This window comes from Aquarana catesbeiana, linkage group LG10 (genome assembly GCF_042186555.1).
Source record: "Aquarana catesbeiana isolate 2022-GZ linkage group LG10, ASM4218655v1, whole genome shotgun sequence".
NCBI classification, from domain to species: domain Eukaryota; kingdom Metazoa; phylum Chordata; class Amphibia; order Anura; family Ranidae; genus Aquarana; species Aquarana catesbeiana.
Window position 1 is genome coordinate 19,438,403 of NC_133333.1, and position 14,058 is coordinate 19,452,460.

At 47.9% G+C, this 14,058-nt stretch overlaps 1 protein-coding gene across 1 annotated transcript in view; it reads right to left on the bottom strand.

Moving 5' to 3' along the window:
• Positions 1 to 706: 706 nt before the first annotated feature.
• The window catches only part of LOC141110423 (uncharacterized), a 65,323-nt gene continuing 51,971 nt past the window's right edge, over positions 707 to 14,058 (bottom strand). Inside the window, exons 8-10 of the mRNA XM_073601767.1 lie at positions 5,588 to 5,731; positions 2,281 to 2,405; positions 707 to 1,026 (exon numbers count right to left, since the gene is read on the bottom strand). Of these exons, the coding sequence (XP_073457868.1) occupies positions 907 to 1,026; positions 2,281 to 2,405; positions 5,588 to 5,731 (389 nt within the window). The 3' untranslated portion in view covers positions 707 to 906. The remainder of the gene's footprint in view (positions 1,027 to 2,280; positions 2,406 to 5,587; positions 5,732 to 14,058) is intronic.

Here is a 14,058-nt window from a genome sequence, read left to right on the forward strand (position 1 = left end):
TTATTTTTTTCAAAATTTTTGGTCTTTTTTTATTTGTTTAGCAAAAAATAAAAACTGCAGAGGTGATCAAATACCACCAAAAGAAAGCTCTATTTGTGGGAACAAAATGATAAAGATTTAGTTTGGGCACAGTGTAGCATGACCGCGCAATTGTCGTTCAAACTGTGACAGTGCTGAAAGCTGAAAATTGGTCTGGGCAGGAAGGTGTCTAAGTGCCTGGTATTGAAGTGGTTAATATATAGTTTAATTTCACATTATATTTGGTTTCAGTCACCAATCGTATGTTGGATTCACTCACATTTTAGCGCTGCAATTAAATGCATTGTCAGGAGGGGGGAGTACTGTGATACGTGGAAGTGTTATGCCGCGTACACACGACCGGACTTTATGGCATATTTGGTCCGGCGGACCGGAGTCCGTTGGACAATTCGATCGTGTGTGGGCTCCAGCGGACTTTGTTTCCCCAGAATTTCGACGGACCTAGAAATTAAACATGTTTCAAATCTTTCCGACGGACTCGAGTCCGGTCGAAAAGTCCGCCCGTCTGTATGCTAGTCCGAGGGACAAAAACCGACGCTAGGGCAGCTATTGGCTACTGGCTATTAACTTCCTTATTTTAGTCCGGTGTACGTCATCACGTACGAATCCATCGGACTTTGGTTGATCGTGTGTAGGCAAGTCCGTTAGTTCGGAAAGTCCGTCGAAAAGTCTGCCGGACAAAGTCTGCCGTAAAGTCCACTCGTGTGTACGCGGCATTACACTCATACAGAACATGTCATACATGAAAAAGATATTTAATGCCAGTTTGACTTTGAACTTTCAGTCCTAGCAATATACATTTATTGTTCCCCTGAATTCATCCTCCAATGGGTGTTCTTGTCTTCACAAGCAGACGTCCGAAGATGTTTAGGGATCCTTATTAAACTGGTGGAGGATAAGGATGGCGGTGAGTGTGGAAAAGAGCAGGAAAATGACTTCCCCATTTCTTGGAGCAGTAATGCCGTTTCCCCCATTTCTTGTAGTGCTGTTTCCCCCATTGCTTGCAGTGCTGCTTCCCCCATTGCTCGGAGTAGTAGTGCTTGGAGTAGTGGTGCTCGGAGTAGTGGTGCTCGGAGTAGTGGTGCTTGGAGTAGTAGTGCGCGGAGTAGTAGTGCTCGGAGTAGTGGTGCGCGGAGTAGTGGTGCTCGGAGTAGTAGTGCTCGGAGTAGTGGTGCGTGGAGTAGTGGTGCGTGGAGTAGTGGTGCTCGGAGTAGTGGTGCTCGGAGTAGTAGTGCTCGGAGTAGTAGTGCTCGGAGTAGTAGTGCTCGGAGTAGTGGCGCTCGGAGTAGTAGTGCTCGGAGTAGTGGTGCGCGGAGTAGCGATGCGCGGAGTAGTAGTGCTCGGAGTAGTGGTGCTCGGAGTAGTAGTGCTCGTAGTAGTGCTCGGAGTAGTGGTGCGCAGAGTAGTGGTGCTCGGAGTAGTGGTGCGCAGAGTAGTGGTGCTCGGAGTAGTGGTGTGCAGAGTAGTGGTGCGCGGAGTAGCGATGCGCGGAGTAGTAGTGCTCGGAGTAGTGGTGCTCGGAGTAGTAGTGCTCGTAGTAGTGCTTGGAGTAGTGGTGCTCGGAGTAGTGGTGCTCGGAGTAGTGGTGCTCGGAGTAGTGGTGCGCGGAGTAGTGGTGCTCGGAGTAGCAGTGCTCGGGGTAGCAGTGCTCAGAGTAGTAGTGCTCGGAGTAGTAGTGCTCGGAGTAGTGGTGCGCGGAGTAGTAGTGCTCGGAGTAGTGGTGCTCGGAGTAGTGCTCGGAGTAGTGGTGCGCAGAGTAGTGGTGCGCGGAGTAGTGGTGCTCGGAGTAATAGTGCTCGGAGTAGTGGTGCTCGGAGTAGTAGTGCTCGGAGTAGTGGTGCTCGGAGTAGTGGTGCGCGGAGTAGTGGTGCTCGTAGTAGCAGTGCTCGGAGTAGCGGTGCTCGGAGTAGCGGTGCTCGGAGTAGCGGTGCTCAGAGTAGTGGTGCGCGGAGTAGTGGTGCGCGGAGTAGTGGTGCTCGGAGTAGTGGTGCTCGGAGTAGTGGTGCTCGGAGTAGTGGTGCTCGGAGTAGTGGTGCTCGGAGTAGTGGTGCTCGGAGTAGTAGTGCTCGGAGTAGTGGTGCTCGGACTAGTAGTGCTCGGAGTAGTGGTGCTCGGAGTAGTGGTGCTCGGAGTAGTAGTGCTCGGAGTAGTGGTGCTCGGACTAGTAGTGCTCGGAGTAGTGGTGCTCGGAGTAGTAGTGCTCGGAGTAGTGGTGCTCGGAGTAGTAGTGCTGGGATTGATGGTGGTGCTTTCACAAGTAAAGTTGTTTACAAGAGTCATATAATTCATAGTAGTGGAAAGGTTTTGAGCATCACACAGAGATTTAGTACCACATCCTCGAAAGAATGAAAAAAAAGAGGTGCTTCCTGCAGGAAGAGAATTTTAACACAAGTGACATTTAACTCCTGACTTTCATAAAAATAGATGTAACCCTAAGATGAATGACATCAGTTTTGTTGAAGCGTATCCTATACAATTGACTTTAATTAAAATAAAATGTTTTTTACTTCTGAACATTTGTTATATCTGTCTTGCTGATCTCCTGCAGTCTCGCTGCAACCACTTCCCATCTATATACACTCCAACGATGCTGCATGGCATTTCTCAGGGTGGGTTTGTTGATGGTGACAGCAGTGGACCATGCCTAGATATGTCTATACACCCAGCCAGGGGCGTATCTGCCGTGAGGCAAACAGGGCACTTGCCTCGGGCGGCATTTTTTAGGGGGGCAGCGCTGCCCCCCAAGGTGACCACGCTATAGCCAAATGACAGCTACAGCGCAATTGTCCAGTTCTGGGAGGGCATCCAACAGTGGCGGCTGGCGCTCAATTTCTTTGGGGAGGGGTGGAGGGGTGCGGCAAATTAACCTTACCCAGTCAATCCCCCCACCCACCCCCCTTCTCTTGATCGGTCGATCGTCCATTCAATTGCCGCTTCACTCACCCGTCACCCACCAGCCCCACACTTACCCCATCCAGGTCGCGGCTTTGGGGGCTTCCCCCCTGCACCTCTTCCTGAGTCCTGACAGTCGCTTCCCCTCCTGGCCAATCGGGTCTTAGGACTCCCGGCTGGGAGAAGAAGCAGTAAGACTTTAATGAATATTAATTCACTAATGTCACACAAGTGGGTGGGCTCAGGGTGCAGTGCTCTGCGGCCCGAGCCCACCCTTTTGGAAGCCAATTAAAGCCTCGGGTTCTAATCATGTGCTTAAAAAAAATTGAAATCCATTGAAATCCATGCGTCCGGCACCCTGCATGAAGATTAGGGGCCTGACGCATTGATTAGGGGGGCGCCGCCCCTGCTCCCTTTATAAACGACCGCCACTGGCGTCCATTGATGCCCTCAGAACCGTGCCCGTCCGCTGCTTTGGACACAGCTGATCACATGTCGGGGAAAAAGAGCCTATCACAGTGGCTCTTTACCACGTGATCAGTTGTGTCCAGCTGATCACGATCTAAACAAAGTTTCTGGAGATTTTTGGCATTAATTTCCCCAGTGTAGCCTATCAGTGCCCATCAGTGCCGCATATCAGTGCAGCTTCAGCAGTGCCGCCTCATTCTCCGACCTGCTGACCCCGTCCTATGTCCCGCTGACTCCGTCCTCTGCTCCACTGATCACATATGTGGCACTTGGACGGACCATGTCTCAGAGTCTGATGAGGAAGCCACAACTGCAGCTGGGGTTAGACAAATTTAGATGGGGGGCACCCAATTTTAGTCTTGCCTAGGGCAGCACAAAACCAAAATACACCACTGCACCCAGCTCCATAAAGACATGATTTGATGGGTTTGGTGTGTCCTGCACAGAGCCCTGACCTCATCACTATTGAACAGCTTTGGGATGAGTTGGAACATTGATAGCGAGCCAGGTCTTCCCATCCAACATCTGTACCTGACCTCACAAATGCTCTTTTGTCTGAATTGGCACAAATTCCCACTGGCACACTCCAAAATTGTGTGAAAAATCTTCCTAGAAGGTCCCCTCCACCCACAGTGTCCCCCCTGAGCCCTCCACCCCCCCCTAGTGTCCCCACCACCCACCCACAGTGTCCCCTTGTGCCCTCCACCCAGTGTCCCCTTATGCCACCCACCCGCATAGTGTCCCCCCTGTGCCCTCGCCCAACAGTGTCCCCCCTGTGCCACCCTGAGAGACACTGTGCTGAGTCTGGAGGATCCCAGTGATCTACTTTGTGCCCTGTGTTTTGGTATTTGCCCTACTGCGTGCCCCATGGCCTGTGATGTGCCCTGCTGTGTACCCCCTAATGTGCCCTACTGTGTGCCCCTTGCCTTGTGATGTGCCCTGCTATGTGCCCCATATCCTTCTGTGTTTCACCTGTTGTGCTCTACTATGTGCCCTGTGATGTGCTCTACTGTGTGCCCCATGCCCTGCGATGTGCTGTGTACTCCCTGATGTGCCCTACTGTGTGCCCCATGCCCTGGGATGTGTGCCTCATGCCCTGTGATGCGCCCTGCTGTGTACCGCCTAATGTGCCCTGTTCCCAATCATGTGCCCTACTGTGTGCTCTGCTGTGTGCCATACTATGTGCCACATGCCCTGTGATGTGCGGCATGCCCTGCTGTGTACCTCCTGATGTGCCCTGCTGTGTACCCTCTGATGTGCCCTGTACCCCCTGTGATGCACCATGCTGTGCTCAATAATTTGCCCTGCTGTGTACAGCATAATAAACCCTCCTGTGTGCCCTGTGATGTGCCCCATGCCCTGTGATGTGCTCAGTGCCCTCCTGTGTGCCCCATTATGTGTCCTCCTGTGTGCCCTGTGATGTGCCCCATGCCCTGTGATGTGCTCAGTGCCCTCCTGTGTGCCCCATGATGTGCCCTAAGCTCTGCTGTATGCAATGTGATGTGCCTTACTGTGTGCCCCATGATTTATGTAGGTGGGGATTTGTATAGGTATGGCTTGCGTGTGGGCGGGGACACAGGGGGCCCCATGATCTTCTATTGCCCTGGGGCCCTATGAATTGTCAGTCTGCCCCTGGACTGCCCTGCACAGAGTCCTGACCTCAACCCAATAGAACACCTTTGGGATGAATTAGAGCAGACTGTGAGCCAGGCCTTCTCATCTAACATCAGCGCCTGACCAAACATTCCCATAGACACGCTCCTAAACCTTGTGGACAGCCTTCTCAGAAGGGTTGAAGCTGTTATAGCTGCAAAGGGTGGGCCAACTCAATATTGAACCCTACGGACTAAGACTGGGATGCCACGAAATTCATGTGCGTGTAAAGGCAGGCGTCCCAATACTTTTGGTAATATAGTGTATATCAATTGTTCTGCCTAGGAAACTCTCAACGGCCAAGTCCTCCTCTGGTCCTGTGTAAGCTTGAAGTTAATTCTGGTTGGAGCTTACACAAGGTTCAGGACTCTCTGCCCACCTCTATGTGACAGCACTGGGCCAATCACCAAGCACCAACACTGTCACATGGGAAGGTAGGGGCTGAGTGATGTCTGAGCTCAATATACTAGGACAAGACACATTTGCATCATGAAACTGCAATATGTAAGGTGTTATCAAACGTGTATGAAATTACCATATGTGGTTGTCAGTGCATTGCTCACACACTGGGTCTCTTGTCCGGTGCAGTTCATGGTGGTGTCAGTCTCACAGGAGCTGGAGCCCATAGATATACAAGTTTTGCATTGCACACCATTTGATTCTTGGCTCGTAGATGTTGCTGTTGAAATATAATACAAACATACAGAGATAAATAAACCTAAGGTGTACTACAGGTTCACTCACCACAATGAGTTAATGGAGGAGAACTGTTGTCATTCTAGAATGGGACACCTCTACATCTCCTCTTCTCCATGACATAGAGGGAGATGTTTTGTAGTCCTCATATATAGGGCCGCTGATAGGGGGGTACCTCCTGTAGGGGGCCTGGGCAGACAGGGGGGGCCCGGACAGCAGGAGGATCGGTGGAGCAGAGAATTGAACGATGACAGAACAATGTCCTGTGTGGCTCTCTGCAGCATCTGAAAGACGGTTTCTCCCCCTCTCCCTTCCACCAGGGGGGTGCTGGGGTGGGCTGTGCCAGATTTTAGTTCTGCCCCCCAGGGCTCCCTTGGATGTTGTGTCTGGCCGACGCCCACTGAGCGCCTTCCCCCGACCACCCCAGCCTGCACTTAGGACCGGGACAAGGAGACGGGAGGCTGGAGCACTGAGAGAAGAAGAGGCAGAGAATAAACAGCCAGGAGGAGATGCGCTGTGTTGTGTTCTCGCCTCGTATCAGAAGAGCGCTCATCTATACAGTACATAAAAACAAGGAAGAGGGGCGCCTCTGAGTATAAATCAATAATCATTTATTACAACAAACAATATCCACTCACATGGAAGACTGTAGTATTGCGTTCTGGTGCATCTCTGAGTAGAGGAGAGGTTGGAGGACCACAAGTCTCAGCGAGTCCGTGCAGTGCTGGTCACACATCAAGTCCTGGCAGGGATGGATGGTGATGGCAGAACACGGTGGAAGTTCCCTCGGGTCTCCAGATGGCACTTCAGAATGGGTAGTAAGTTAAATAACAAAGACCAACGGTCTGTGGGTTCCAGGGAGGGGGTGGGGGGACGTCAAGGCTGATCGCCGGGCGCGCTGCCGTCTGAGGCCCGTACGGCTCCGTGGAGAGAGATGGTGACGGCCGTACAGGGAGCCAGAACGAGGCCTGGAAAGCAAGCGCGGCGCCGGGCCGTGACGTCACAGCTCTGCGACGCGTTTCCGAGTCTGCGCGCTATAGATGACAGGAATAGCGGCACTCCTTTTTCAAGCATAGGGGGCAGATGTGATGGCAGTCCTTTTGTAGTCTTTGGGAGGGAGGGGGAAGGGGCGGGGCTGAGAATAATAAACAGTATCCGGATACAATGCAGCTGTTTGGCAATACTAGATATAATGCACATGGAAGTGGGGCACAAGTAGATAAAATTTAAACATGGAGTATCTGTACATACATATATAGAAGACATATGAGCATAGTTATACATAGAATTGGAAAATGGAAATTAAAAAATTAAAATTGTTTGATTAAAAACCAGTACACATCCACCTGCAGAATAAAACCTGGTGCATATGCAACTAATGTGGACCATATATAAGAACATGTAAGTGTATCAATTGAGAATTGGGATGGTACTAAAAATTAATAATAATAATATTAATGATCATAGACCAGTGCAAGATAAAAAATATATATATATATATATAAAAAAAATAATAAGAAATTTATATATGTAAAATACACAAGAGATGGTGATTATATAAACATAAATATCAGTACATACTGTAAATATAATTAGCAATGTAACACAGTCCGCAAGGGAAGAACCAGGAGAAAGGAGCAAAGGGAGGGGAAAAAAAAGGGGGAGGGGGGGGGGGGGGGGGGGAAGGGGGGGGGGGGCGGGGAGGAAAAACAAGAAGGGAAAGGAGGGGGGGGGGGGGGAAGAAAGGAATGGAGAAAAAAGGGGGGGGGGGGTTAGAGGGGTAATGGGAAAGAATGAGGGCAGGGGAGGGGGCGGGGAATGGAATATACTTACTCGTGCACCCGCCACCCCCACAATAATAGATATGTTAGTGTGTATACAACCTGTGGTAAGGATGATAAAGATACAAGCAATGAATATACACATACCATATATAAGCAAATAAAAGCAATATATATCTATAATATGGTGGCAATCTCGATGCCCTCATTCAAGCCTCCAGGCGAGAGGACGTCGAGATTGTAAATCCAGAACGTTTCCCTTGCACAGAGCTTTTTGAAACGTTCGGCGGGAGTATATGACTTGGGGATTTGTTCAATTACCCATACAGTGAGGCCCGTGGTGGATTTTTGGTGAAAACTAGCAAAATGTCGTGGGACACTGTGCATATCTTTGCCACCCTCTATCAGTCTCCGGTGTTGACCGAAACGCTGTCTGAGGGGGCAGATTGTTCTACCGACATAGATCAGTCCACAGGGGCACATAAGGCCGTAGACTACAAAATCGGAAGAACAATTGTAGAATTGGTCTATTTGGTACGTTTTACCTTTGGAAAGGAATGACTTTTGTCCATGTTTAACAAAGGCACAAGTTTTGCATAGGGTTTTTTTGCATCGATACATGCCAACCAGAGGTATAAGTGTGGTGGCATGGTCGTTGGTCACAGTAGTTTTGAATTTGCTTGGGGCAATTTTACTTTTCAAGTTAGGTGCTTTACGGTAAGTGATTCGTGGTACTGTAGGGAGAAGAGTTTTGAGAAGGGGGTCCTGTAATAGAATCCCCCAATGTTTTTTCATGATGTTTTCCATTTTTTTATATTCATAGTGAAAGGTCGTGATAAATCTGGTGGAGTGATCAGTTGGGCAAGTATTTGTTTTGGCTGGTTTACCCTTGGAATAGGATGCACAAGCTACATCAACCAATTCTTTAGGGTATTGTTTTTCTGCGAATTTGTTTTTTAATGGAATGCTGGAGGCTGCATAATCGCTATCAAGGGTACAGTTCTGTCTGAGACGGCAGAACTGTCCCTTTGGTATATTTTTCGTCCACTTCGGATAGTGGCAGCTGTGAAAATGTAAGAAGGAATTCCCAGCAGTTGGCTTGGTGTAATTTTTAGCAATGATTCTATCGTCCATGTGACCCAATTCTAAATCGAGATATGTTAAATGGGTGGGGTCAGAGGTGTGGGTGAAGGCAAGTCCATAGGGATTATGGTTACAGTGGTCCACAAATGATGTAATCTGATCTGGGGAGCCGTCCCAGATCACGATCAGATCATCTATATAGCGCCCAAAGAAAATGATATTTGCTGAGTGTGGGTTATTGTGCCATATAAAGTTTTTCTCCCAGTAACCCATAGCCAGGTTGGCATAGGAGGGGGCGAAATTAGCTCCCATGGCGGTCCCCTGTGCTTGCAGGAAGAACTCACCATTGAAATCAAAGTAGTTATGGGTTAAACAAAAATTGGTAGCCTCCATGATGAAAGCAGCTTGTCTGGGGTTTAAAAGAGGGTCCTGGGCAAGAAAGAATTCCAGAGCTAATAATCCAAATGAGTGGGGGATGGAGGTGTAGAGTGAAGTAACATCCAATGAAAGCCACAAGTAGGTGGATTCCCACTTGTACGGTGCTAGGAGTTCTAGGAGATGTGAACCATCTCTGATATATGACGGTAATTCCTTAACTAGTGGCTGTAAAAATTGATCAATATATTGGCTGAATCCCGTGGTAACACTGTCCATCGCCGCCACGATGGGTCTTCCCGGGGGAGTGGTTGTGTTCTTGTGGATTTTGGGCAAATAATAGAAATATGGAACCTGGTAGAAGCTTTTCAGAAAAAAGGAAGCTTCCGTTTTATTAATCACTCCATTATTAAGAGCTGATTGGACCAAATTGCTCGCCTCCAGAGCAAATTCGCTAGTGGGGTCTTTTTTAAGTTTAATGTATGTGGTTTGGTCTGAGAGGAGTCTATGGGCCTCTTTAATGTAGTCTGCTCTGTCCAGTACCACTATACTTCCTCCTTTATCTGCTGTTTTGATGACTACATTAGTGTTTTGAATGAGAGAATCTAATGCTCGAGTTTCGGCGACTGTAAGATTGTGTTTATGAATAGGAATGGTGGAGGATGATTGACAAAGCTTCACAAAGTCAGCGTATACCACTCTGTAGAAGCTTTCTAGGAAAGGGCCTTTCGATTGGGCAGGGAAAAAAACCGACTTCGGTTTAAAAGAGGAGTGAATGATGGGCGGGGAGGTGGCCATGTGTTGTGTAAAAAGATCAAGCAGGTCCTCTTCTTCCCTGATGGAATCTAGGACATCTATGATATCACCGTCATATTCAAAAACATTGGGGGGTGAAGTACATGTAGGTGGGTCTGGATCTTCTTTTACGGGTTTATTTTGTTTTGCATTAAAAAACCTTTTAAGGGTTAGATTACGGATATAACGGTTGAGATCTTTAAACAAGAGGAAGGGGTTGGGCTTGTTTATGGGAGCGAAATTGAGTCCTCTGCATAGCAGACTGGTGTCTGCAGTGGAGAGTTCTAATGAAGACAGATTAAAAATCTTCATAGTTTGCGGAATTTGAGTAGGTTGCTTTTTGGACTTGGTTCGTCCTCCTCTACAACCTCTCCGGTGAATTTTCTTTTTCTCCGGTTGGTTGGAGGAGGACAATGAGCTAAAAAAGAAGGGTCAGTGGGTGAGAGGGGACCTGGGGCATGGGGCATGTGTGTAGATGGGATGGGGGAGGAAAGGGGAGGGATGTGGGAAAGGGGAAGTGTGGGGGAGAGCAAGTCTGTAGTGGAATGGCTGGGTGTGTCCCCAAGATTAGGTCTGGACACGTATGTAGTTATGGGAAGATCAGTGGTAATACCTGACGGTACTTCCATATGATCATCATTGGTAGTACTGGGTACTATGGAATGACGTGGGTCGGTAGCATTATTCGAATGAGCTATCCCAGGTATAGCTCCTGGCTGGTTGTCTGACGTCTGACAAGAAGTCAGTGTAGCAGTTGTGGCAGCATTGGTGCTTTTTGTAGCACGTGATGGTCTGTTGTAAAATCTGTTGAGATCAGTTAATAGATTACTGGTTTTATGTTTATTTTTAGTGGTAATGGGAGTTTTACGTACCGTACGATCATGGGTATTGGACAACAGATGTACAGAGTTTTTGTAAGGGAAACAAATTCCCATTAGGGGAGGGGGGTGATTGGGAGGTTGGATGGGGGGTGGTGGATGTGGGTGAGAAACATGTGATGATATGTAGGGTGGGGGAGGGGAAGGGAAGCAGGGATGAGAAGGACACGACGATTTAATGTCGTGGGTGGACTGTGGCAATTTTTGTTTCCAATTGAACACACGATCTAAATTAAAATCGTCAAGATCTCTCTTGAATTTACCTAGTTTGCCTTTTAACATAAAGTCCTCATCGGACTTAGTGTTTTTCTTCAAGATCATAAACCAAGAGAGTGGGATAATGACTTTCTGATCAATGATGGTCTTGGCTATGGCATTGGCTTCTAACCTGAGTTTTTCAAAAAGATGTAATCTATGTTCAACCAGGATTTCCATCCATTTTGAGGTACAAAATTCGGAAATATTTTCCCATTCTTTTTTACGAACAGTATCAAGAAAGGGGCAGTCCTTGGTGACTCTAAGACCTCTGGGCGAGATCTTAGTGGAGATATACCTTTCTAGAAAGAATTTATCCCACCATTGTAAATTAATGTGTTTGATAATTCTTTCTAGATGTTTAAATTTGCCACACAGAGAATATCTAGTAGTGCCGGTTAGCTTGATGTCATTGGAGAACATATGGGAAGGTAGAATGGCATATAGTTCTTCCAATACCTTATACTTATAAGTTTCTATGTCATCTAGGAATTCCATGATAGATGACCAAAGCTAGGTTAAATGAGGGGGGGGGGGGGGGGGGGAGGACGGATGGGGGGAGGAAGGGAGTGGAAAGCACTATAGAGGTTATTGGTATACGTATATGTCTATAGGGACACTACAAACAAATAACAGTGCAGGTGCAATAAATTTAAATAAAAAATGATGTACAAGGAACCATTAGTAATGAATTCATAAGGCAGGTAATTACAGACATAGTGATGTTAAATGTGAGTATACATGTGCATGCAGCACTAGGAGCTTCTATGTAGAACAAAAAACAAGTAAAAAGGCGCAAAGCAGGTATACCTCACATAACAGATCCTAAATAGTCCAATGGCAGGGTAGGTGACTGTAGGTGTATATAGACATATACACAAGAGGAAGTCTATCAGGGCTGCCACCAATAAAAGACCAGAAGCAGGGTCCAATAGGCTGAGGAAGATAAAAACAAGGAAGAGGGGCGCCTCTGAGTATAAATCAATAATCATTTATTACAACAAACAATATCCACTCACATGGAAGACTGTAGTATTGCGTTCTGGTGCATCTCTGAGTAGAGGAGAGGTTGGAGGACCACAAGTCTCAGCGAGTCCGTGCAGTGCTGGTCACACATCAAGTCCTGGCAGGGATGGATGGTGATGGCAGAACACGGTGGAAGTTCCCTCGGGTCTCCAGATGGCACTTCAGAATGGGTAGTAAGTTAAATAACAAAGACCAACGGTCTGTGGGTTCCAGGGAGGGGGTGGGGGGACGTCAAGGCTGATCGCCGGGCGCGCTGCCGTCTGAGGCCCGTACGGCTCCGTGGAGAGAGATGGTGACGGCCGTACAGGGAGCCAGAACGAGGCCTGGAAAGCAAGCGCGGCGCCGGGCCGTGACGTCACAGCTCTGCGACGCGTTTCCGAGTCTGCGCGCTATAGATGACAGGAATAGCGGCACTCCTTTTTCAAGCATAGGGGGCAGATGTGATGGCAGTCCTTTTGTAGTCTTTGGGAGGGAGGGGGAAGGGGCGGGGCTGAGAATAATAAACAGTATCCGGATACAATGCAGCTGTTTGGCAATACTAGATATAATGCACATGGAAGTGGGGCACAAGTAGATAAAATTTAAACATGGAGTATCTGTACATATATATATATATATATATATATATATATATTTTTTATCTTGCACTGGTCTATGATCATTAATATTATTATTATTAATTTTTAGTACCATCCCAATTCTCAATTGATACACTTACATGTTCTTATATATGGTCCACATTAGTTGCATATGCACCAGGTTTTATTCTGCAGGTGGATGTGTACTGGTTTTTAATCAAACAATTTTAATTTTTTAATTTCCATTTTCCAATTCTATGTATAACTATGCTCATATGTCTTCTATATATGTATGTACAGATACTCCATGTTTAAATTTTATCTACTTGTGCCCCACTTCCATGTGCATTATATCTAGTATTGCCAAACAGCTGCATTGTATCCGGATACTGTTTATTATTCTCAGCCCCGCCCCTTCCCCCTCCCTCCCAAAGACTACAAAAGGACTGCCATCACATCTGCCCCCTATGCTTGAAAAAGGAGTGCCGCTATTCCTGTCATCTATAGCGCGCAGACTCGGAAACGCGTCGCAGAGCTGTGACGTCACGGCCCGGCGCCGCGCTTGCTTTCCAGGCCTCGTTCTGGCTCCCTGTACGGCCGTCACCATCTCTCTCCACGGAGCCGTACGGGCCTCAGACGGCAGCGCGCCCGGCGATCAGCCTTGACGTCCCCCCACCCCCTCCCTGGAACCCACAGACCGTTGGTCTTTGTTATTTAACTTACTACCCATTCTGAAGTGCCATCTGGAGACCCGAGGGAACTTCCACCGTGTTCTGCCATCACCATCCATCCCTGCAAGGACTTGATGTGTGACCAGCACTGCACGGACTCGCTGAGACTTGTGGTCCTCCAACCTCTCCTCTACTCAGAGATGCACCAGAACGCAATACTACAGTCTTCCATGTGAGTGGATATTGTTTGTTGTAATAAATGATTATTGATTTATACTCAGAGGCGCCCCTCTTCCTTGTTTTTATCTTCCTCAGCCTATTGGACCCTGCTTCTGGTCTTTTATTGGTGGCAGCCCTGATAGACTTCCTCTTGTGTATATGTCTATATACACCTACAGTCACCTACCCTGCCATTGGACTATTTAGGATCTGTTATGTGAGGTATACCTGCTTTGCGCCTTTTTACTTGTTTTTTATCTATACAGTACATGAGACAGGATCACTCTTAGATTGCATTGGACTGTACCATACCTCCCAACTTTTGAACTTTTGAATAAGAGACACTTGAGGTAAGGGACGACTTGCGGCACGCGTATCGGCAAAATGTGTGTGGCCAAACTCTTGCCAGTGTGAGGGGCTTAAGTGGAGAGGTTAAACAAAACCTGTCTGTGGGAAGATGTGTGATGCCTGGTACAGTACCTTCCATGCTAGCAGTGGGCAGGGCCCTTTCTTGTAGCTGGGTGAGGACAGGAGGTTACGGAGGTGCTCTGCTCCTTCCAGAGGATCTGTTTGCTGTGAGATACAGCTGTCCCTGACTGCCTACACCTCTCACTCCTTCTCCGGCTCCGGTCAGCCTCTTCTCCAGTCC